The 23,693-nt window shown below is 43.1% G+C and overlaps 1 protein-coding gene across 1 annotated transcript; it reads left to right on the top strand.

The window, feature by feature from the left end:
- The first annotated feature begins 195 nt into the window (after positions 1 to 195).
- DARS2 (aspartyl-tRNA synthetase 2, mitochondrial) lies at positions 196 to 22,808 on the top strand. Its single transcript, XM_082229076.1, has 17 exons — positions 196 to 355; positions 3,411 to 3,510; positions 4,120 to 4,186; positions 5,468 to 5,569; positions 8,520 to 8,615; positions 9,729 to 9,852; positions 10,109 to 10,155; positions 12,223 to 12,329; positions 13,068 to 13,137; positions 14,384 to 14,563; positions 15,458 to 15,565; positions 17,234 to 17,296; positions 18,429 to 18,581; positions 19,735 to 19,953; positions 20,989 to 21,099; positions 21,419 to 21,494; positions 22,313 to 22,808. Exons 1-17 carry the CDS (start codon positions 211 to 213, stop codon positions 22,498 to 22,500), a joined length of 1,956 nt encoding a protein of 651 aa, XP_082085202.1. The 5' UTR covers positions 196 to 210; the 3' UTR covers positions 22,501 to 22,808.
- Positions 22,809 to 23,693: the final 885 nt, after the last annotated feature.

Raw genomic sequence — 23,693 nt, forward strand, 5'->3', positions numbered from 1 at the left:
ATTGGCTTCTCCTAGGAGGTCCCGCCTCCCCCGCTCGACGTCGCCTCGGGCCTGGAAAAGGCTCTGCCGAGGGAGGCGGTCCGAAGCTCCTTGCCCGAAATAAGGATGGCGGTTGCTAGCTGCGCCAATGGGCGCGAGGGGGCGGTTCACGTGAGCACGCGCGGGGGCGGGGCTTGGCCTTCGCGTGAGGCGCCTCCTCGGCGGGGAGCGATGCCGGTGTTCTGGAGGACCGCGCGCGGGCTGCCGGGCCCCCTCCGCGCCCCGCTCTCGCTGCTCTTCCCGGGCGGGGCGGCCCAGGGCGGCGCCAGGCGCGTCTCCGGCGGCACTCCGTCGCTCCGCGCCCCCGGCGCTGCAGGTCCGTGGCGCCCGCGGGGGGGGGGGGCGTCGGGGCTCCTGCTGAGGGGGGGGGGCGCACCTGATTCCCCCGTTGCCGCCCCGGTAAGAGAGCGGGTCGTTTCGTGTGGCGGCGCCCGCTCTCTGGAGGCAAAGCAGGAGCCATCGCTGCTCTTGGCCTCTGCTGAAAACAGTATTGCTTAGACAAGAGCCGCCAAGATGCTTAGGTGGATATGGATCCTTTTCTTAGCATCTTTAACTTTTGTAGGTTTTAAAAGTAGGCCTGTGAATTTGCTCTCAGGTTTACTGTTTTACCTTTCTGCAAACTGCTTTGAGGTTTTTCCTTTTTTTTAAAGTATATTTATTAGAGTTTCCAATTTTTTACAAACAAAAAGAAAAAAGCAAACATAAAAAACAAAAACACATAAATTTCACAACTTATTTTCTATAACCTATTTCCCCGACCTCCTCATACCTCCCCTCCTTGTATATCCAATTCAAATTATTTATACAGCAAATCCTTATCTAGAAGCATTACAGCTTGAAAAGAAAAGAAAAAGAAAACACCTTATTTTCTCTCCAACTTCTTAGATTATTATAACTTTGAATAAAGAAAAGCCCTTTTATCAAATTCCTTTTACCATTACAGCTAGAAACCACTTAATTTCAATCCAACATCATTCAATAATAATAATAATAACATTCCTTTGACGTTTTTCTTACCAACCAGCGGTGTACGATTCTTAGAAATTATATTTATCTCTTTATTAAATTTCTATACTGCCCTTCATGGCTTCATCCAAAGATCAGAGGGAGGTTTACATAAAAGCACAAAAATACATACCGTTATAACAAAAACAATTGCCCCCCCAGTCTAAAAGGCCAAGCGTTTTTTAATCACTCAAAGGCCTGGTTACAGAGAAGTGTTTTTGCCTGGTACCAAAAGATATGTAAGGAAGGTGCCAGCTGAGCCTCCCTGGAGGAAGCATCCCACAAGCAGGGAATCCCCTGCAGAAAAGGCCTGCTCCCCTGTTGCCATCCTATCAACCTGTCATGGAGGAGGCGTGCAAAGAAGGGCCTCAGATAGCAGGGTCCAGGATGGTTTATGTGGGGAGAGGCGGTCCTTCAGGTTTTGTGGTCCTGGGCTGTTTAAGACTTTATAAATCAAAGTCAGAACTTTGAATTGGGCCTGAAACTAAGTGGCAGCCAGTGCAGATAGGCCAGGTTCAATGTACAGAACTATGCTGAAGTGGTCTTGCCCCAGTGAGCAACTTGGCCGCCAAATTCACTTTGAAGTAATCTAAACTAGAGGTTACCAGAGCTATCCCTGTCCAGATAGAAGCACAGCTGGGCCACAAGCTGTCCCACAGGCCACCTGAGCCTCAAGTGACATCAAAGGCTCCAGAAGTTCCCCCAAGTTACGTATCTGCTCCTTCGGAGGGAGTGTAATCCCATATGATTATCATTATTCTTTTCATTTTAAATATTTATTTCATTGAAATTTATGCACAGCTTGATTTCTTAGGGGGCGACTCTCAAAGCGGTTTACAAAAGATAAAACAGTAAAAATCAAGGGGAAAATGGCAAGCCTACAGTGGTACCTCGGGTTACAGACACTTCAGGTTACGTGTTTTTGGGTTGTGCACCGCACCAGACCCAGAATTACCAGAACAAGTACCAGAATTGCGACCCGTGCGTGCGCAGACGCAGCGCTGCGGGTTGCAAACGTGCCTCCCACACGGATCACATTCGCAACCTGAGGTTCCACTGTATTTCCAAAATGCTAAAATGGATTAAGATTTGCCTTAACTTTCTTAAGCAGCTGTGTAGGTTTGTCTAAAAGAAAGGTGTTTGTAGCAGGTACCAAAGGGAGTACAGTAAAGCCACCTGCTTGATCTCAATAGACAGGCAGACACCTGACAGGAACTCAAGACAGTTTGCAGATTAAAAATAAAGAACAGCTTAAAAACATAAGGGGGGGGGGAGAGAAATCCCTGAATAGGTTTGATTATTGGCTCTCCTTGTAAAAAACAGCAGACAAACAGATCCACCTCTGTTTCTTCTCTGGATAATATTTACCGTACCTGCCTATTTAGATGATCATTGTATCTGACGGGGTTTTAATGCTCAGAAGCTTCTGCTGCAATAAATGTGTTTTAGGGTACCACAAGATGATGATGTTGATGATTGCAACAATTAGTATAACGCTCCGGCTTCTCAGACCAACAGGCCATCCAAAAATAGAAACCCTATAACTTTAAATAACGTATGGAAAATCTTGTTGATAGTGTTTGGAATCTGGTGTTGCATATCTTGTGTTTAATGGAAGATGCAGGATCTTCTGGCTGAGGAAAAATAGTGTCAGCACAACTCTAGCTAGAGCTGCCCCCTAAAGATTATAATTGTGTACAAACCTGCTTAAATTAATGGGCCAAATTCTCCATAGGATTAGTTTGTAGTCATGCAAACAAAATGGAATACCCAGGATGTTCTAAATGTATTTCCTCTAGCTCCTACTGACTGCTCTTGAACAGTTTTTCTCATTATGAGCTCTTTCAAGATGCCTCATAGAATTTAAACCACTGGCCAGTCCAGTTTGGGCACTGTAAAAATCAGTGGGGAAACTGATGAGCAATAGCTATGTAACATGACTAATGACATTAAATGTTATCTAGCTACCTTGTGCAATTAATTAATTAATTAATTAATTAATTAATTAATGCTTTACATCATTTATACCAGGCACATACAAAGTCTGCCTGGGGGGTGGGGTGCCTAATCTGGCCCCTGTGGCAGTTTATTTCCGGGGGTAAAATCCTAAAGCCCTTCACTTCATCAAATCTGGCCCTCTTTGAAAAAAGTTTGGACACCACTGATTTATGCAATAACCACCTAGTAGGCCTTATTGAACTCACTGGAACTTACTTTTGAGTACACATATAATAGGATTGCGCTATTAATATTCATGCCCATAACTGGCATCTCTAGAATTTGTTTTGATATTTTATCCTGTGTTGAAAATGTATTACCTTTCTTATGAATGTAATTAAGTATAATTGTTTTTTTCTCTACACCAGATGTCAATAGTTTTGTTTCCCGGACCAAAACTTGTGGGGAATTGCGCTCTGCTCATGTAGGTCAGGAGGTCACCCTGTGTGGATGGATTCAATATCAGAGGTAAATAAAAGCATCCAGGATTGTAAGATTGAAGGTGTTATGGCAAACCTTAAGTTGGCTAACAGCATTAGAATTGCTTTCCAGAGTCAAAACTAGGGTCCATCTATTCTAGTATCTCTTCTGTGAACTGAAAAAATTACGGAAGTGTTGTAAATAGATGAGACTTAAGTACCAGTTCCCACATTGTTAACCTTAGCCAAGCACAATTGGAGGAAACTGATTTTCTGGACCCATTTCTGCTGATTCTACTTGATCTCTTGATGGCTTTCAATATCCTTTTTGTTCCTACAGCAGTCTGATTTGGTTGCTAGTGGTTTCACTCCAACTTGAATGGTCAGTTCTGAAAGAGGAGAGTGTGCTTGTGGGATATAGCATGTTTGGGACTCACTCTTTGGGAGAAGGTCCTAGCCTAGCCTTTCCCATGATTTTCTGAAGTTCAATATGCAGAGATTTCTTTTCTCTCGGATATGAGCATGAAATAGTAGCTTCAGGAACTCTGTATTATATTATTTATCTGCATATGTAAACTGACCTCATTTAAGCTTGCTCTAATGTAGAGGTTTTACCTGAAGTGTTACAAACATTTCTGTTTGTGTCTCCTGTGATTAGACAGCAGCAGTTTGTGGTTTTGAGAGACTTCCAAGGACTCACCCAGATTATCATACCTCAGGATGAGGTGAGCTATCAAGGCTTGCTTCTGCAGTTGCACTGGTTAAATGATTTATTGTCGTCTGTCATGTTGCCCACCAAGCATAGCAATTATTCAAACATAATTCTGATTCTGAATATGTAACAGCAAACATGATTTCCCATAACTACTTCTGATCATTTACAAGTGGACATACAACATATAGATGTTCATTCTGTGTGACTACACACAAGATTTATCAATGAATATACAATCATAAGTAGGTTATTTTTGCTTATATTCTGTGCTCATTTTAAAAGAAAAGTATTATCATTGGTGCCCTTATTGGTGTTATGAATATACTTAAACACATAAACAGTGCCTGAAAAGGGCTTTGGGATTCTTGTATTGTTTTTTATTTGTATATTATATTGTGTTACAGTTTGAATTCTATGAAATGTATAAGCATTAAAAGAAGCAATAAAATACAGTGGGACCTCGGGTTACGTACTTAATTTGTTCTGGAGGTCCGTTCTTAACCTGAAACTGTTCTTAACCTGAAGCACCACTTTAGCTAATGGGGCCTCCTGCTGCCAGAGCACGATTTCTGTTATTATCCTGAAGCAAAGTTCTTAACCCGAGGTACTATTTCTGGGTTAGCGGAGTCTGTAACCTGAAGCGTCTGTAGCCTGAAGGGTCTGTAACCTGAGGTACCACTGTACAATTAAAAATCGTACAACATCTAGCACCGTGTATTACAAATTCTACAGCAGGCAGAAAAACCATCTCATGATCTCAGCAACTTTCAAGTGGTCTGGGATCAGGGGAGTTGGGAACCGCTGGCCTACAAGGATAATGCGGGGAAGTGAGCTTAGCAGTAGGGTGGAGGAAGAGCAGAAGCTGAATGTGACTTGTTCAAAGGTAGAAATCACAGTCTGCTGTTTATCTCGCCTGCCTGCCTGCCTGCCTTTTTCTTCTCATTTCAGGTAGGATAAAAGGGGGTCGTTTATGCAGGCTAAGCACCCGCAGAAACTACGAACCAGCTCTATGCTTACGGCCTAGGATTCTAGAAAGGAGTGCTGGACTAGGTGGGATTTGATCTGATTCAGCAAATCACTTCTTATAATCTTAAAATAGAATTCATCAGCAGGATAATTCATTCTTGCTTGTGAATTTGTGGGCTGTGCAAATTCATCTTTGGCAGAGGAGCCTAATATTAGACTGTAGTACTGAAATTGGCCCGCTACTAAGGTGGCTCATCAGTTCTAAATCCGTGCTCCTAAATGATGTACCTATGCAATTTTGTGTGTTGTTTCCGTCTTTCTGCAGGCAGCTTCCCATTTGAGGAAGATCTTGTATGACACTCCAGTTGAATCCGTAGTGAGGCTGACTGGAACTGTTGTCCCCCGGCCTCCAGGACAGACAAACCCCGTGCGTACTTTAAGGAGAATCTCCCCCTAATTTTATCTTAGTGCAACTTGGCCACTTCAAGACACTACAAACTATTTCCCAAAAGCTGAAATGTCTCCTCACATGTGACACAGTGTTTGGGTTTGGGAGGTGTGGGTCTGTATTCGTATTGCTTTGCCATTTACTCCTATTCTGTTTGATAAAGGCCTGGCCGATATATTGATATATCGCCCAGGATCGGTATGAGGAGCAGACCGCGATGTCGGCTTCACTCAGCGGTTTATTGCTGGTGAAACCGCCACAGCTCCTGAGTACCTCTGCTAACAGCAGTGCTTTTTTCCTAAAAAAATGTTTAGGGGTACTCTCATTTTCCTACTCCTATTGAAATACTGCCCCTCAATGACGTCAAACTTAGATTCACAAAATGTTTAGGGGTATGAGTACCCCAGAAAAAAAGCACTGGCTAGCAGTGTCTGCTAGAGTTCCTTCCTCCAGCGGTGCTGCTAGCAGAGGGACTCAGGAGAAGTGAATGAAATATATCGCTGAGTGAAACTGCCATCACACTCTGCCCTCATACGATGCGCTGATACAGCTTGTTCCTCCCTCTGCATCTTTAAACTACTTGACTGAGGAGTATGAAGCTGTTCTTACCTCAGCCGAGCAGTTAAAAAGGAGCCCTCAGCCCAGGTCTGGTTCCCATCAGCCAGTGGCAGGGTGGGGGCTCCTTGAAACTGCTCAGCTGAGGGTGAGTGTGCTTGCAGTGGCGAAGCTGCACGCTCTGACACTGGGGGCGGAGAGCAGGTGGGGCTGTGACTGGCGCACTTCCGGGGGGCGTGGTATGCGTACTGGGGGCATGGCACCCGGCATGGGGGTGGCTGCAATGGTACCCTCCCTAATGCGCCTGGGAGAAACCACCTCAATTCTCAGGGTGAGAGCTGAGGCAGTTTCACCAGGTGCTTTGCAGGCAGAGGCCAATGCAGCTTGTTTTTTCAACAGTATATCGCCAAACTGTGATGTTTGGCTGGCGATGCACTGTGATGTTGAAAAGCTTATATCGGCCAGCCCTAATTTGATAATAAAGGGCTGTAACCTCCTGACTTCAGCCTCACCTGAAGTTTCTGGTCTTGCTTGCTAAAAGTAGGCTGCCCCATTTCCACTTGCCCCAGTGAGTGTAACTGCCATTATCTGGTCAGTATTTGCCCAAGCCTGGAGCTGCAGAGGTGGGCAAGGATTGCCCTGGTGGTTACATAGCAACCCCCATTCCCTCAATGACAACAACAAGGTTGAGAGGAAGGCTGGGGGATCTTAGCTTCTGTGTGATTCCACCTTTCTTCCTTCAGATCTTTCATCCCATGAGCTTTGCTTGGCTTAGCCCCTTGGCTCGCGTATATGCCTGCAGCTCAGCTTTTCACATGCAGCTGATACAGTCACATATTTTTCCCATGCTAACTTCTTCCACTTCCCTCCCCTTTCTCTGTTTCCCATATGTTGCATTTTAGATTGTAAGTTCCTTGGCACAGAGTCCTGTTCCAAGCACTTGGCACTTCGGGTCCTGTGCACTGTGCCTTGCACTTTGATGGCACTATAAAAATGATTAATAATAATGCTTAAAATAAGCCATGCAGGGCCAAAATGGCTAGGGTTGGTTTTTCCTGCTAAAACCAATTTTTGCCTTCCCTTCCCACCCCCAGTGGGGAGGAGACAGGAGGAAGAATTAATTGTCATTCTAAAGCAAAAGTTCCCAAACTTATTTGGCCTACCACCCCCTTTTCAGAAAAAAATTACTCATTGCCCTCGGAAATCTACCTTCTTTAAGTGAACAGAAAGTTGCAGTGACAAATTTGTGTTCTTATATATACTGTATCTATATTTCTACTCACACCCTACAACATAGTAAAGAAAGATGTAAATAAAACACCCTGAGGCTTGAAATTATAATTTTTTATTATAATCAACCGTAGTAACATTCACATTACAGAAAATCAAGATAATAAAGGATAATATTAAAATAAAAATTATGTATAACATTAAAAATAATCCTAACGAAAAGCTTGAACCTGGTGTGCTGCTATCAATTTATTAATGTTTGGTTCTAATTTTTGTCAGCAGCATTCTTAAATCACTGTGATTAGTTATTTGTAGTCAATTTGTTTTTTTAGTTGACTGATTTGCTTGCCACTGGCCAAATAGAGAGGCAATCTGTGATCCACTTTCTGGGTCTGGGTGAAGCCAAAAAGGGTTTACTTAAGCCCGGGAAAACCCCTCACCTCCAGCACCAGATCCAGGGGAGGTATCGCGGTCCCCCAACAGCGCCCGACCTGGCAGTAAGCCACACAACCGATAAAACATGTATGAACGATTTTTCAAAATGTTCTTTCTTTATGCTTCCACTGCCCCCTTAGTTTTATTCAACACCCCCCAATTGCACCCAAGGCTACTATCACGCCCCTGGATCATTCCAGCGCTCCCCACCACCCGGGGGTGGCATCACCCACTTTGGGAAACACTGTTCTAAAGTGAATGTTCTGTCGACGCAAGGATTTCAGCTATTCTCTTCCACATGCTGTTTTGGGGTTTCACCCAACATCTCCCACATGAGGCAGGGAGCTAGTTGTGCTAGCAGAAGTTTTTGTGTTGGCTTCTGCTCGTGGGATTAATTAGTTGATTCTGGCCCAGTGGTGACTGGGAGCTTGAAGCCTGCCTTGGCCTTTCACATCCAGCTGAACTGCAGGAGGTGTGGCATGTTGCCTTGTCTCTGTTCTGGCCGGGTGGTTTAAGCCCAGGCAAGCCTCCATCTTCAAAATGGAGAAGGGAGACAGATGTTTGTCTTTCCATTGGATAGGCTTAACAAAAAATTTAAACCAGTAAAATAATAAAAAATGGCACAAGTGCAGATAGCTATTGGACCATCATCTCAGGGATCTATGTAAAAATAGTGGTGATTATTTTTCTCTTTTTTGTTCATTTTTAGAGATTGTCTACAGGTGATATTGAAGTTAAGGTGAAAACAGTAGAGATCCTGAACTCCTGTAAGAAACTTCCTTTTGAAATAAAAGACTTTGCCAAGGTGACTTTCTCTTTATTTCTGTGTGGTTGGCTGTTTGGTACAGTGCATATTTGAAATTCTTGGGTGACCTTGTTCTTCCAACCCTCTTCCTGTCCTGTTGTAGAAAGAAGGTTTGGGAAGAAGCGTATGTTGATGATGTACAGTTCCAATTAACAGCTTTGGGGAAATGTTCCATAATTTGTCTTCAACTGAAAAGAATGATTAGCGATGGCTGGAGAGCAAAGGAAATATGTGAGAATGATTATCAGGCTTCAGAAATACTTCCATGACCTTATGATCATGTGGTGGAATGCCCTCCCTACTGAAATTCAAGAGGCTCCATCACTACAGTGGATGCTCGGGTTGCAAACGTTTTCTGTGCGGGATTCACGTTCGCAACCCACAGTGGCGCGTCTGCGCATGCACGGGTTGCGATTCGGCGCTTCTGTGCATGTTCGACCCCCAAAACCAAAATATTATGCAAAATTTGATTACCCTTATCACATATATATAAAAAGGCTAATTGAAAAGTTGGGGTAATACGTCCGTTTAAGATCTTATCAATGTCTCTGTATAATGTTGCCCAGATTTATTGAACTCCAGTACAGCTGCACCATAGGTAGAGATACGATCCAATTTCTGAACATCCCCTCCACCACCTTAGAGGTGGAGATGAATTTATATAAAAGAGTCTTCTAGAAGTCTTGTACTGCTTATGAATCACCTTTAACGACAGTTCTTTATGTTTAGCTGATATATTATGAGAAGAATGGTTTCCCCCCCCCCCCCACATGGCTAAGTATCTTCAGTTATGTCACATTCTAAATCAGTGTTCCAGGACATTTTTAAACCCGTTTGGTGTCTGGGTTCATATTTGAGCAAAATTTTATAAATATTTGAGATTATACCTTTTGAATAGTGTGAAAAAATAAGAATTAATTTTTCAAAATGGGAAAAATTACATGTGGGAGAGGTCTGAACCATTTTGCTGTGAAGAAAAGCACTAATTTGTTGCCATTTCACTGTGATGTGGATGTTTCCTAATTTCTTTTTAATTTCCTTTTCCCCCATATGCTTCCCATTCATGTACTTACTTGTTTTTTCTTCTGAACAACAACCCCTTCCCCTTCTCAGAAAACTGAGGCCTTGCGAATGCAGTATCGCTATTTGGACCTGCGGAGCGTCCAGATGCAGTACAACCTACGAATGAGGTCCCAGGTGGTGATGAGAATGCGGGAATACCTCTGCAATCGTCATGGTGAGAGAAAGGCAGAGAAGTGGACAGGGGGTCTAGCTCAGTGGTAGAGTACCCGCTTTGGGTCTCTGGCTCATTCCTTGACAGGCCTGGGAATATCCCTTGCCTGAAACTGACAGTACTGTTGACAGTAGATGAACCAGTGGTCTGACCTGGTTTCAGGCAACTTCCTTTGTTTCTAACTCATAACAGCATTTTAGTAATGCCTTTTCTTTTCTCCTTTTACTCAATAACAAGTGATATATGAAATATGTTTTAGGCTTTGTGGATGTGGAAACGCCAACACTATTCAAGAAGACTCCAGGGGTAAGTATTTTCTCTGTGTATATTGCTTTGTAAAAGTTTCTTATTGTTTGATTCAGAAAGGATTTTCATCAAAGTGGGAGGATGTGGGACATTACTCTTTCAGAATGTCAGAGATTATTTGAAGCCACTGTCTCTGTCCTCAAAACAAATATTTTTTCTCTCAATCCTGAGTTCTGAAAAACTGGTATGCTAGCAGAAATTTGAGTTTTAACAAGGGAAAAAAAGAAAAAGCAAGCAAGTCCGAGTTCAGGTTCTGGTCAGGTAATCTCAGGCAAGACATAAAGTTTGCATAAAGCAATATTCCCTGCCTGACATCCTCTAGATGTTTTGAGCTACAACCCCTGTTATCCCCAACCATTTACCCTGTTGGCTGGGGCTGACAGGAATTGTGGTACAAAACATCTGGAGGGGAGCAGGTTGGGGGGAAGTTGTCATAAGGCAAGGACAAGCAGATTAGAGGTCAGATTCTTACAAGGCAAAGCAAGTAGCTCCCTGGAGAGCGGCATCTGAAGCTCAGACTGAGCAGGCTCCAGTGTTGCTTTCACAACAAGCAAACCCAGACTGAGCTTTTTTCAGAGGTACAACTCAGTCTGAGAGGCTAGCTGCACCTTCAGTCTTGTCTCCAGGAGATGTGGAATTGAATCTCAAAGAATCGTAGAATTGTAGAGTTGAAAGGGACCCCAAGAGTCATCTAAGTTCAATCCTTTGCAATGCAGAAATATAACTAATAGCACTAATAAAACCGCACATCATAGTTTGTTTAAGAACAGATGTAAGGGTCTAATACATGTTGGGGGGGGGGCGCTTCCCTTCAATATTCCCGTGACAGCTGTTTTGCTGTATTCGTACTGTTGTTGGCCTTGAACATCACTTGTTGAAAAGACAAGTTACAGGGTTTAACTTAATAACTAGTAAGTTAAAGCTTAGCTCTATTGTAGGTATTTCTATTAGATCAGGGGCCTTCTGTATGGTGGGTGGGTGGAACAGTGTGTGTACAAACTTGAATCACGTTTAAGTTATTTTTTAGTTGCTGGTTTTCTTAGCATTGTTTTATAGATTGTAATTGTTTTACTGGTGATATAGGTTATAATTATTTATTTTTGCAAGTCACGTTTGGGTTTGTTTGAGTGGAAAGCAGCTTAGAAATGCAATCACTCAATCCGGGGGGGGGGGGTCATGACACTTGCTTTGTGAAGGGGTGATTTGGTGGATTGTGGGAGTTTTGTGCCTCTGGCCTCAACTCCCATGGCGTGTGGCTCCCACTGCCATCTGAAGCGGGGAGGCCTCTAGGCGTGCTTCAGACCATGGATCTGTTTCAGGAGCTAGGGAAACTTGCAAGCACAGTGTTCCCTGCCTTAGGTGCCCCACACTAATGTGTAGATGGGGGTCGGGTGGAGCCATATGCCATGCAGTGCCCCTTCAGGCAAGTGTGCATGAAGTTTCAGGCTGAATCAAAGAGAAGCCTAGTCGCCTTCTGATGCTGAATGTATTACAACTTTGAGGAACACCGATGCAACAGCATCCAGGAGATCACCAGTCTCCCATTTCTTCTCCACCACTAAACAGTTTTAGTTTATTGTTTGTTATTTAATTTTTAAAAGGTGAACTGTAAATATGTGTAAGCTTCTGAAAAGAGGATGTGAACATCCCACCTGACTTGCAAGGGGGAGGTGAAACTAAGGTTAACATGTTTATCAGGGCAGATTGTTTGGTGCCAATAGATGTGAAACTGGGTTCTAAGGGCAGAAGAAGAACCTGCTCGACCATTGGAAATAAATATAATGTGTTTATTTGCCTCTGGTGTGTTTTAGGAACCCACATTAGTACTGACAATTAGCGTTATTGCATGACAACAACTGTGACATGCAGGAGACATGATTTGGGTTTGGTGAGCAAAGTGCATTAGTGGGTAAATGATGTGGGAGGGTGTTGAATCTTTCAGAGGGAGCTTGGTGGAGGCAAAAAATATTTGGGGACCTGTTTTGTGGCTTATTGATCTGAAGTATAAGTTTCTGCATTTTCAAAGTCACTGCAATTCCTGCTGTTCTACCCTTCTTTTAATACCAGGGTGCAAAGGAATTTGTGGTGCCTTCACGAGAGGCTGGGAAGTTTTACTCACTGCCCCAGAGTCCTCAGCAGTTTAAGCAGCTATTGATGGTAGGAGGCCTGGACAGGTGAGTTTCTTGGGAACCTCCTGGTAAAAGGAATGTTACATAAGTGTCTCCTCCTACATCGGGGAATGGAAACCCCGTTCCCTAGAGTGGGGTGGGGGTTGGGTGGCAGAGGTAACTTGTCACAAAAACTGACACCACCCTAATAAGAAGAATAGGGTTCACAATAAAGTTGGCATTGTCTAGTACCCGAGGACAAGCCACTGCAAATCTGCTCAGCAGGAGTGCATTCTCATGGTGCTTTGGCAAGGTAAAGGTAAAGGACCCCTGGACAAAAGGGCCCCTGCTCATAGCAATGTCAGACCCCCCTGCTGTCTCCTGAGTTGGTGGAGCAGTTGCACTGCTGAGTTGTAAGGCAAACAGAAGCAGCAGTAGAGACACAAACCTCAGCAGTGTGGCAGAGAATCTCCTTTTCTCTTCTCCTCCCCTAGCTTTCTCTGGCAGTGCAAAGGAATTGTTCTGCAGACAGGTCAGTGGTGACAGGTAATCAAGCCAAAGTGTGTGGAGCACTGAGTACTGGTTCAACGATCATGAAAAATACTCACTTGGGCATAAACCTCCTTCCTCTGACCACTGATTATTCCTTCTCTTCTGTGTCCACTAGCTTCGTGCTAGTCATCATAGCCACTACTCAAGCAGCTCTTTCCTTCTGCCTGCCAATGGTGAATGTCTTTGGGGAAAATGCTATTAATACTTTGTAAGCAAAATGGTGACAGTGGTGACCTTCAATTCCAATGGCAGGTACTTCCAAGTAGCCCGCTGCTATCGAGATGAAGGTTCCAAGCCAGACAGGCAGCCTGAATTCACTCAGGTAATTTATATCCTTTGCTATGTATTTTTTATAATTTGATGTAAGATTTAAAAGCTCTAAGGAAATCTTGGACACGTGATTGGCACAACTTGTACAGCAGGTACAAGACATGATCTTTTTGTAACATAAAGTGTCCTTTTGCTACAGTGTTTAAAACAGTAATTTCTAACATCCCAAAAACACATTAAGGACCAAGCCAAAAAGTTAAGGTGTGTCAAGTGCCAATTACTGTGGGATTAGAACTTTGGCAAAATATCCCCTGGGAGCTTTTCACACCTGGGCAAATTAATTTGCTGTAAGGAAGGTTTCCTACTGTGAGCTTCAGATGCATCTGATAAAGTGGACCGTAGAACCTGAAAGCTTATGCAGTAATAAATGCATTGGTCTACAATCCTATCCCCACTGACTGTAAGAGGTGTAGTTCCTTTGAAGGGTATATATTGTTAAAAAAAAAAGTTTTTAAGTTACAACAAGGAGTAGTGACATTCAAAATATTACAAACGAATCTCCAGTGCCAAATCCCCAAAGTGCAAATCCTCCAGTTTGAAATGGGTGCTGTGAACCTCAATAAATTATTTTAATTTATTATCTGTCCTTCACCATAAGGTCCCATTATGGGCTAAAACAACTTAAAATCATAAAACTAGGGTGGGTTGTAAAAATATACATCTCAGGTGTTAAAAGTCAGAGGTGCAACTTCAGTATTTGTTGAAAAATGTATAGTGGTTAGGTGCAAGCTTACTTACTTGACTTGGGGTTCGGCAGCTGTCCCCCTGCCTCCCCTGGCTACGCCCATGCCTGGAAATGAACTGGCAACCAGTGCAATTGTTTTAAAACATGTGGTCCAAATTTTGAAGGGAACCCCAACCAATAATCTGGCTGCTGCACTTTGGTCCAGTTGAAGTTTCTGAGTAATCTTTAGGCACAGCACCGCATAGAGCGCATTGCAATAATCCAGTCTAGAAGTTACCAGAGCATGGAGTACAGTGGTCAGTTCCCCACCCTCCAAAGGGGCTGTGACCAGTCAGCTAGCCAGAGCTGAAAAAAGGCACACCTGGCCGCTGAGCCTGGATTCAAACACCTGTATGTTTTCCAGAATTTAGCTTCCATTATACTTCTCTTGTTTCAGTTATAAATATCTATTTTGTAAGAGTTTTAGATACGGAAAAATAATGTTCTTATGGTGCCTTTGAATGTTACTTATTCCCCTCCCTTTTTCTCTCTCTTTAATTTCCCCTCCCTCAAGATTGATATTGAGATGTCATTTGCAGACCAAGCTGGGATTCAGGCTTTAATTGAGGGCTTGCTGCAGTATTCCTGGCCTGAGGAGAAGGGACCCATCACAGTACCTTTTCCATCCATTACCTATGATGAAGCCCTGGCCACCTATGGGACCGATAAGCCAGACACTCGCTTTGAAATGAAGGTGTGTTCTGGAAACTAAGTCCTGTTCAGGAAAGTTTACAGAGTTGGGTATGATAGTTGCTTATGTTTTAATCAAATTTCTTAACCATCCTTTACTATATAGCTTTATGTAACTGTAAGGAAAGATACACAGGCTGTAGCCTACTGCTTTCCTCAGTTGGCACTAAACCTGCTTCAAAGCTCTAAGCAACAAGTGCAAATGCCTTTTCAAAATTGTATTAAATGATCATTGTTTCTGTATGTGGACAGAAAGCACAAGGAGAGTGAGCATCTGAGCCACATAAAAGCAAATCGTCTTTTTAGTTCCTACAGTATCCCAAGGTCAACTTGGTCAGGTGCGTCAGTGAACTGTGGCCCATGAAAATTTAGCACCACAATAAAAAATTGTTGTCTTTAAAGGGCCAGAAGACTGTTTTTGCAGCAGTGTTCAAATCAGCAGTGTGGCCAGGTGGGAGACCATGATTTGGCTAAACTTGTTGGGGGGGGGCAGTTTAGGCACAGGCCGCTATCTACCCCCACCCCCCGCAAGTACTTCTTTGGTGTCTTTGCTGCAACAGACTAACATGGTTAGAACTTGAGTCATGTAAGGAAGAATTATTCCAAAACTTCTGTTGCGACTCACTGTGAATGGGTGCGGAGGGTAGCTCTAGAAAGATTACAGAGACTTTTACTAATGTTGTGGCTTGTGCAAAAATTGACAACTGGCATGCAGAAGTAATTGGGGGGGGGCAGAAATGAGAAGCTCTTGGTGGCCAAAGTGTGTGTACACATCCACCAACATCCCTGCCAGTTGCCTGTTTTTGCAGTGCTTGAAGGTGGTGGTTCAGCAGGCTGTCTCTCTTATGTGTCATGTGCTGCCTTAACAACCCTCCAACTTCTTACTTCTAATGCTCAGATCATTGATGTCACTGAAGTGTTCAGGAACACAGAAGTTGGAGTTCTGCAGAAATCTCTCAATGAGCCCCGGGGCACCGTCAGAGCCATTTGCATTCCGCAGGGAGCGGTGAGTAGTTCTGCTCTCTTTTCCAAATGTTGTTTATAATGTTGCTCTTTATATACTATCCACACAGAAGGGTTCTTGACTCTTCCCCTGCACAGAGATCAGTAACAGTAGAACCAACTATCTGACTTTTAGAAGACATCTGAAGGCAGCCCTGTTTAGGGCAGTTCTTAAGGATTGATGTTTTTATTAAGTTTTAGATATGTTATAAGGAACCCAGAGTAGCTGGGGAAACCCAGCTGGATGGGCGGGGTAGAAATAAAATTATTATTATTATTACTATTACTACTACTACTATTATTATTATTATTATTTATTATAACCAAAGACTGAATGAAAAGTGAATAGAACTCAAAACGCTATTTAAAATATCTATGATGGGAGATAATATTGTTCTTAAACATTTTTATAGACATAAAATAATATGATTGCAGAGTTTTCTTGTGAATTGCTTTATGGCGTGTACCAGGGATGTCCAACCGGTTGACCGTGATCGGCAGGTCGATCCCCGGTTGATAGCGGTCGATCGCGGGCTCGTTTTCCTCCGCAGGGGGAAAAGGAGCACCTTGCCCCGCCCCCTCGCCCTGTCCTTTATTCGCACACAATTTCAAGAAGGAAAGACGGAGTTAATGCTCGCAGGTTTACTATTTGTTCAGCGATTTATGGCCCCATGGTCATATCAATCACAAGTCTTTACTTATGGAAAAAGAGGGTGTGGAATGATCCTGTCTTCATCTAAACCTTCCTCCAAGGAGCCCAGGATAGTGCATATGTCTTGCTGCTTGCTGAGCCTATTTATACCCCACATTCTAATAGGAGTGCTCAGGGTTGCTTACAATGTAGTTGGGTTTTTTTTAAAGTATATCTACAGTAATGATTTACATGGTCTATATGATGTTATACTCATAGCAAACCAAAGATGTAGACTATGCTGCCCAGTAGACTAATGGTAATTAACCCAGAGCCACCTGATGGCTGAGTTGAGGTCTCAGTAGTTCAAGTCCTACACCAGGGGAGAATCTGTGGCCCTATGTTATGTCAGGGCAAGGGAGGCATCTAGGGGTCTACTTGGGAGCCCTTGGAATTTGGTGTTTGGCGTGTGTCACTTGGCTGTGCCACTGTTTTTACACTTTCATATAGTGGGGAGGTTGAACACAGCGCAGTTCTTCCGATAATGGAGAAACTTTCTTAACAGTTTAAATTTGCAGGAACTCAGGGCAAATAGAGGACTTTCAAATACTTTCCTTTTTTCTCTCATGTTGATGAGAGAGGTTATTCATTAAACCTGGGCACATTAAATATAATTTTTGCACTGTCGTGGCTGTGCTTTTATTGTACCTAAGAACTGCCAAAGTTTTCTTTGCCAGGAATTACTATATTCATTACAAGTTTACTTTCCTTGCATTTTGTTGTTGTTCTCTTTTAGTTTTTGTTCAGCTATCTTGCTTTGTATTCTGCATATTGCTTTTATAAGGTAATTGATTCCTTGTAAAAGTGTAACATGGAGAGTTTTAAAATACAATGTGAAAAAGTTTAATAAAATATGGAGCATTAACCACCACCACTCAGCATAATTTTAGGAAAAAACAGATAAAGGTAATAATAATGCCCTTCAGAGTATATAGGCTTAATTGAATGATCTGTTCTTCTCTGTTGTTATCTTTTATTTAGAAACATCTTCGGAATAAAGATTTGGAGTCATTAAATGAATTGGCAAAATCCCAGTTTAACCAGGTAAGGCACAGAAACTTCCACTTCCATCAGTACAGTGGTACCACCGGATACGAACGGGATCCGTTCTGGATCCCCGTTCACATCCTGAAGCGAACGTAACCCGCGCATGCACGGGGCGCGATTTGTCACTTCCACGCATGCGCGTGACGTCATTTTGACAGTCTGCGCATGCGCAAGTGGCGAAACCTGGAAGTAACACATTCCGTTATTTCCTGGTCACCGCGGAGCGCAACCCGAAAGCGCTCAACCTGAAGCATATTTAACCCGAGGTATGACTGTAATTTCTTCTAAACTGCATGAGATGTGATGTTGCTCAGCTCTCATTCCTTTCAGTGAGGCTGGGGCAGGAGGAATTTCCCATGAATTGATTGTTCATCTGCTGGTGATAATTTGAAAAGAGAAGATAAGAGAGCTGAATGCAAATAATACGTGAGAACAAGATCAAAATTAACTCTGAGGACAGGTCTGTCCAGGACTACTAGCCATAAGTGATCATATTTGATGGTTTTGATCCCTGGATGCTGGGGATGAGGAACGTGGAATGAGTATCGCCATCATGCTCTTCTCTGCAAGAAGTAACTGGTTGGAGATAAAATGCTGCACCCAAATCTGATCCAGAAAGGCATTTGTTAATGTTTGCAGTCTTTGCATTAAACTGTACAATGCTTTGAGAATAAAAATATTCAAACATTATTAGACCATGCATCTTGGCCACCAACCACAGAACAAGAATGAGCACCTGAGGTGCATAAGGAGCTGCGTAGCTGAGTGTGGAGTTGTGTTGCAGGATTTCAGAGCTATTTTCCTGTGTCTTTGCTTCTGGGGAGTTGGACTGCGCTGTGCCAGACCTTTCCACACCACAGTGGTAACTGCTTTAGAATTACGCTTACCATTTGTGTCTCCTCTTCTTCAGTTTGCTCCCTACCTTGCCTCCTTTCAGTGCTTTGAGGAATATGGTCATTCTTTTGCAGAAATCCCTCAAGCAAATGATGGCTATATAAAATTGGGTTGGTTTTTTTTTATTAAACCTTTGTCAGTTGTGTTCATTGCTGACATGGATTTGGCCTCCTTGTATCTACTTGCTTTTTCAGGAACTGCCTAAGTTTCCCTTCTGCCCTTCTCTCCTGAACAGGGAATATTGCACTTCATTTTGAGGTCTGATGGCAGCATGAAGTCCGCACTTGGTAAGTTCCTGAATGAAGAACAAAAACTGGAGCTTGTCAGAGCAGTTCAGGCCAATGTGGATGACGTCGTGTTGCTGGCAGCTGGAGAGCATGAGAAAGTGGTAAGCAGAATATTTGACTTCGTAACTTATAAAGTAGCACTATATGCCTTGGCAGCTAAGAAGATCAGGAGAAAAGAACTAGATAAAATAGCGGTCTATTGCAAAGGTGATTTGGACATTTAAGCTGGCACATTCTACATGAGAACCCCCTGCTATTCCATCGTATGCAACAAATAATTTATAGGAGAAGTGATCATGGTTTACTGTATCTGCAGTGCCTGATATTTTTATGGTTTTATGCTTATCGTTGCTTTTCTTTTTGTTCCCGTTGTGAATGATGCCATGGCTAGTGGAATAAAGTTTATTATGATGATGGTAAGGAGAATATTGGGTCCCCAAGTCTTTTATTGTTCTCATCAGCACAGTTACTGTTAAGTTTTCTGCTTGATCAGCTATTTCAGGTCAGCAGAAGATTTGGCAGGTCCACCTCCTTGGTGGTGTTTAGACAGCAACTGAAGGCTGTTCAGTTCTGATGTACCTATTGCATAACCACTTTTAGGTTTTCCCACTCCCCTTTTGTAAATCTGTTTTATGTGCAGTTTTCCATTAGTATGTTAAAACACATTATTGTTTAAGAAGTGTGTTAGACACCTTGGAATGGAAAGGCAGGATATAAAATACTTTAATTCCTCAAAGCTGAACATAGCCTAAGTACCATATATGATGACTTCCACAACCTTAACAGCTCTCCAGCTGAGTTTAGGCTGATGAGTTGAAAGTTGCTTATTCCTACTCTGTTGTAAGACTTTTAAAACCTTGACTAATTCCCCCAGATCATCTGCGAGGTGAGAATGTTTCCCATATCTCTCATAGAGCCAAAGGATGGCTTTGTAGCTGAGGCACTCCTTATAAAACCCAATGTAGTTTTGAGAATTTTTAAAGTAGGAAGTACAAACTGAATGTCAGATAACTTGGATGCAAGATGACTAAATAGCACCTGTTTTATATTAGAAAGTGTTTTCTACCTTTTTTGATGTTTGAAGAAATGTAAGTTTAATCCAAGAATTAAGTGAAGCATATAATCCACTAAATTATCTGCCTCTGTTATTCACTAAATAAAATAAAGTGTAGAATATGATTGTTGTCGCCTTAAGCTACAGTCTCTCTCTCTCTCTCTCTCTCTCTCTCTCCCCCCCCCCCCCGTTCTTTTTAGTGTTCTACATTGGGAAAGTTGCGCTTGGAGGCTGCTGATCTTCTGGAAGCAAGAGGCCTGGCCCTTCGCAACCCCTCTGCCTTTCATTTCCTATGGGTGGTGGATTTCCCCCTTTTCCTCCGGAAAGAAGAAAACCCCAGGCAGTTGGAGTCAGCTCACCATCCCTTCACTGCCCCCCACCCCTCTGATGAGCACCTCCTCTTTACAGATCCTGCCAAGGTGACTTGGTGCCTTTTTTGTTTTTTGTTTAGTGTATTCAAAGAAGCCAAACAGGGTTAGAAAAGGAAAGGCAAAACAGCCTTGGAGGATTGTTCCACTCCCTTGAGCAGATTTCTGTCTCTGATGAAGCTAGTATTCACCGTAGTTCAAAGCATTTTTATTGCAGCTAGTTTTCAATAGCTAACATTAAGTTGGTTTTACTTTTGCCGTTGGTACAATCCAGCCCATTTTTCTTTCAATGAGATACATCACCAACTAGGACAGGTGGATCCATAGCTTCCTGAATCCCTAAATAACTCTGCCTCACCTGGATTTATTGATTCCATCCAGGCACTCAGGAACTTCATTGCATAGTGGTGAGCTTTCACCCTAAAATCTCCAGAAGATCTTACCAAGCAGTTTCCTGTATTGGTTACATATTGGCAGCATAGGAATTTGTAAGCCTAGCACCCAAGAAGCCAAATAGTAATCCTTGGTAGCACCACCTTTTGGAATCTACCTACAAGATAGGAGCAAGAACGCTACTGTTGAGAGGTGTGTAAATGGAAAACTCAGGTGCTTCCTGAAAAGCATGGAGAGATAGAAGGAAACCAAAGATGTGTCAGCCTTACAGTTGAAGGAAAATAGAGGTGGCATCATGCACTGATGATTCATAGGGTTTATTTTAATGACCTGCACTTTCAACCCATTAATTGCAGTGGCCCGTTGTAATTCACTGGCTTTTAACTTTTGCTAGATAATGCTTTACAATTTAAAAATTGGTTTTTAATAGATGTTTGTTTTCACAAGCCTTGTGTTTTGAGCAGTTGTAGTCTAGAAATGTAGCAGCAGTGGTAGAACTGGGGAAATGTGGCAGTGTGTGATACTGTGGAATTACCAGTTACTTGGGTCTTTGGACCCCCAATTTCTATCTACCCTGTCTCTAAGCAAATTTCCACCTAGTTCAATAGCACTCTCAGGAGAGACTGTATTTCACACAGATGCAAAGGGTACAAAGAGAAGTATATAGTCCAATTCTCTTTCTGTTCTTGCCAGGTCCGTGGTCAGCACTATGATCTGGTGCTTAATGGTAATGAGATTGGAGGTGGCTCCATTCGAATACACAGCGCAAAGCTGCAGCGTTTCATTCTTGAGACGGTGCTGAAGGTAATAGCAAAAGTGATTCTGCATATTATTTAAAACATTCAATCATATACTGCTCCTCATCCTATTGGATTTCACAGTGAGTTTCAATCAATATATGATGGTATCTATCAAGCAGCTAGTCTGCATGCTTAGTTCTTCTTGTTCGGCAGCAGAGGACTATGCAGATTGCAACTCACAAGTGTTTCACACTTACACTGAGAAAATCTGAGCTGAGCCACACATGCTCACAGAAGGGGGGGGGGAGCAGGGATTAGAAAGCAGGTTTACCAAGTCTGGCCCTTTCAAGTCATGCTGGTTATTAATACTTGCTTTTTTCTAGGAGGACACAGAGCTGCTTTCTCACCTGCTTGAAGCACTGGACAGTGGGGCACCTCCGCATGGAGGAATAGCATTAGGTCTGTATCTGCTTTTACTTGAATCACAATTAACACTGACCATCAACACTAATACTACTTTTCATTGATACATTACACCTACCCTGATGCTGGAGTGACTAACAGTTCCACCCCTGCCCCAGTTGCAGTCCCTAAGAAAAACACGTTTGGATGAGCAGTATTTGTGGCAATCTGATTCCGCTGTGGGCTATTTTATTACCTGGGCACGTGTGTGTGTGTATGTGTGTGTGCGTGCGTGCGTGCACACTAACCTCACCTTTATCAAAGTCAGTTCAGAAAAGCATGTCGTTTTAATGCAAAAAAAGTATTATACAAGGTACTCTTTTAAAAAGTCTGATTGCAGATTCTACACCTTGGGAAAATTTGCACATAAACCAAAGTGCTGCAAAAGCCCTCAGTCATTTAACCTGCAACTCAAATATGTTTGCTAGTTAGACTCTCAAGTGCAAGCAAAACCACTTTCTGAATCTCATGAATAGAACTTTAGCCAACAGGCATCCTGGATGTGAAAGCCCTCACACCAAGAACAATGAACACAAGATCTACATATGTTGATGCACACTTCCAGTCTGTTTTGTTGCTAGAAGCAGAGCTTGAAATAAACAGTTCCAAATGTGCTGCTTGTTAGAGGCCACACATCTGGTGACAAAATCAAACATTATTATACTCGAGTCATTTTATTTAGCATTATTGTTTGCATGCACAATAGATATTGGTCATGGAAAGGTTTTGGTGCTATGGAAGAATGGCCTCACAGACTCTTTCCAATGCCCATTGAAATTTGATGCTGCCACTAATATTCAATGTCTGTCTTTTAGGACTTGACAGGCTGATTTGCCTTCTAGTAGGAGCTGCAAGTATTCGAGATGTCATTGCCTTCCCCAAATCGTTCAAGGGAAGAGACCTGATGTGCAATTCTCCAGATTACATTGCCCCAGAAGAGCTGGAACCGTACCATGTCAAGATTGCAGAGCCCATGCCAGAAGTGAAAGTGAAAAGTAACTGACTACTGTACATAGCAGAAATGAAGAGTAAACCATCCAGTAGTGAACCCATTGGATTTTTGGAACTGCTAAGATGGCCTCCTGTACTTACTTTTGATGGGAAAATGGAGCGCTTCACACTACAGCAGATCCCTTTGAGCACGTCTGCTGGAGAAATCAGGCACTAGTGACTAGATGGGTGCATGTTTTTAAAAAATCAGTGACTTGAGGCAAGTGAAGAATTGTTTGTAAGCACAAGCTATAATTCATTTTTTATTACAAGTTTTTGTACTATTTTGTAAAACGCAGTAAAAACTAGTTGCATGCTTCAGATTTTGGAGCTCTCAGAAATGTTTAGGAAGCTATTTTTCTAATCACCTTTAGATCCCACCTCAAGGTGCCATACTTGAGTCCTCTCATTTCATCCTCAAAATACTGAGAGGCAGGCTCAGCTGTTTCAGCAGTAGCATGGCAATGGGGGGGGGTAAGTAGGGCATTAGAACATAATAAACCATAATAAACCGCTAGCTCTTGCCCGGTGCAACTTTTTAGAATAATTAGGTCTTTAACAGCCAAATTTAAATACGAATTTGACCCACAGCTGTGAGGCATTTGCGAGTTTTTTTGCGGAGAAACTCTTGCTGCTCTGCCATGACGTCCCTGCCAATTTGGATACAGTAGCAGAACTGGAGGCCCCTTGACTGTCCTCAGGTCCAGTATTGGACCACTTCGATCGGATACTCCCTGCCAATGTAGACAGATTCCTCCGAGCTGGAAGGCCCAGCACTTGCCCCCTTGACCCTCCTGGCTGATTAGAGTGTGTCCAGACGAGGTGCGGGACCCCCTGGGTGAGATCATCAATCAGTCCCTTGGCACAGATACTTTCCCAGGGGAGTTGAAAGAAGCAGTGGTGCGTCTGCTCTTAAAGAAAACATCTCTAGATCCTTTAAGGTAAAGGTACCCCTGCCCATACGGGCCAGTCGTGTCTGACTCTGGGGTTGCGCGCCCATCTCGCTTAAGAGGCCGGGGGACAGAGCATCCGGGCCACGTGGCCAGCGTGATGAAGCTGCTCTGGCGAGCCAGCACCAGCGCCGCACATGGAAATGCCGTTTACCTTCCCACTATAAAGCGGTACCTATTTATCTACTTGCACTTTGGGGGTGCTTTCGAACTGCTAGGTCGGCAGGAGCTGGGACCGAAGACGGGAGCTCACCCC

This window comes from Podarcis vaucheri, assembly GCF_965113315.1.
Source record: "Podarcis vaucheri genome assembly, chromosome: 6".
NCBI lineage: Eukaryota > Metazoa > Chordata > Lepidosauria > Squamata > Lacertidae > Podarcis > Podarcis vaucheri.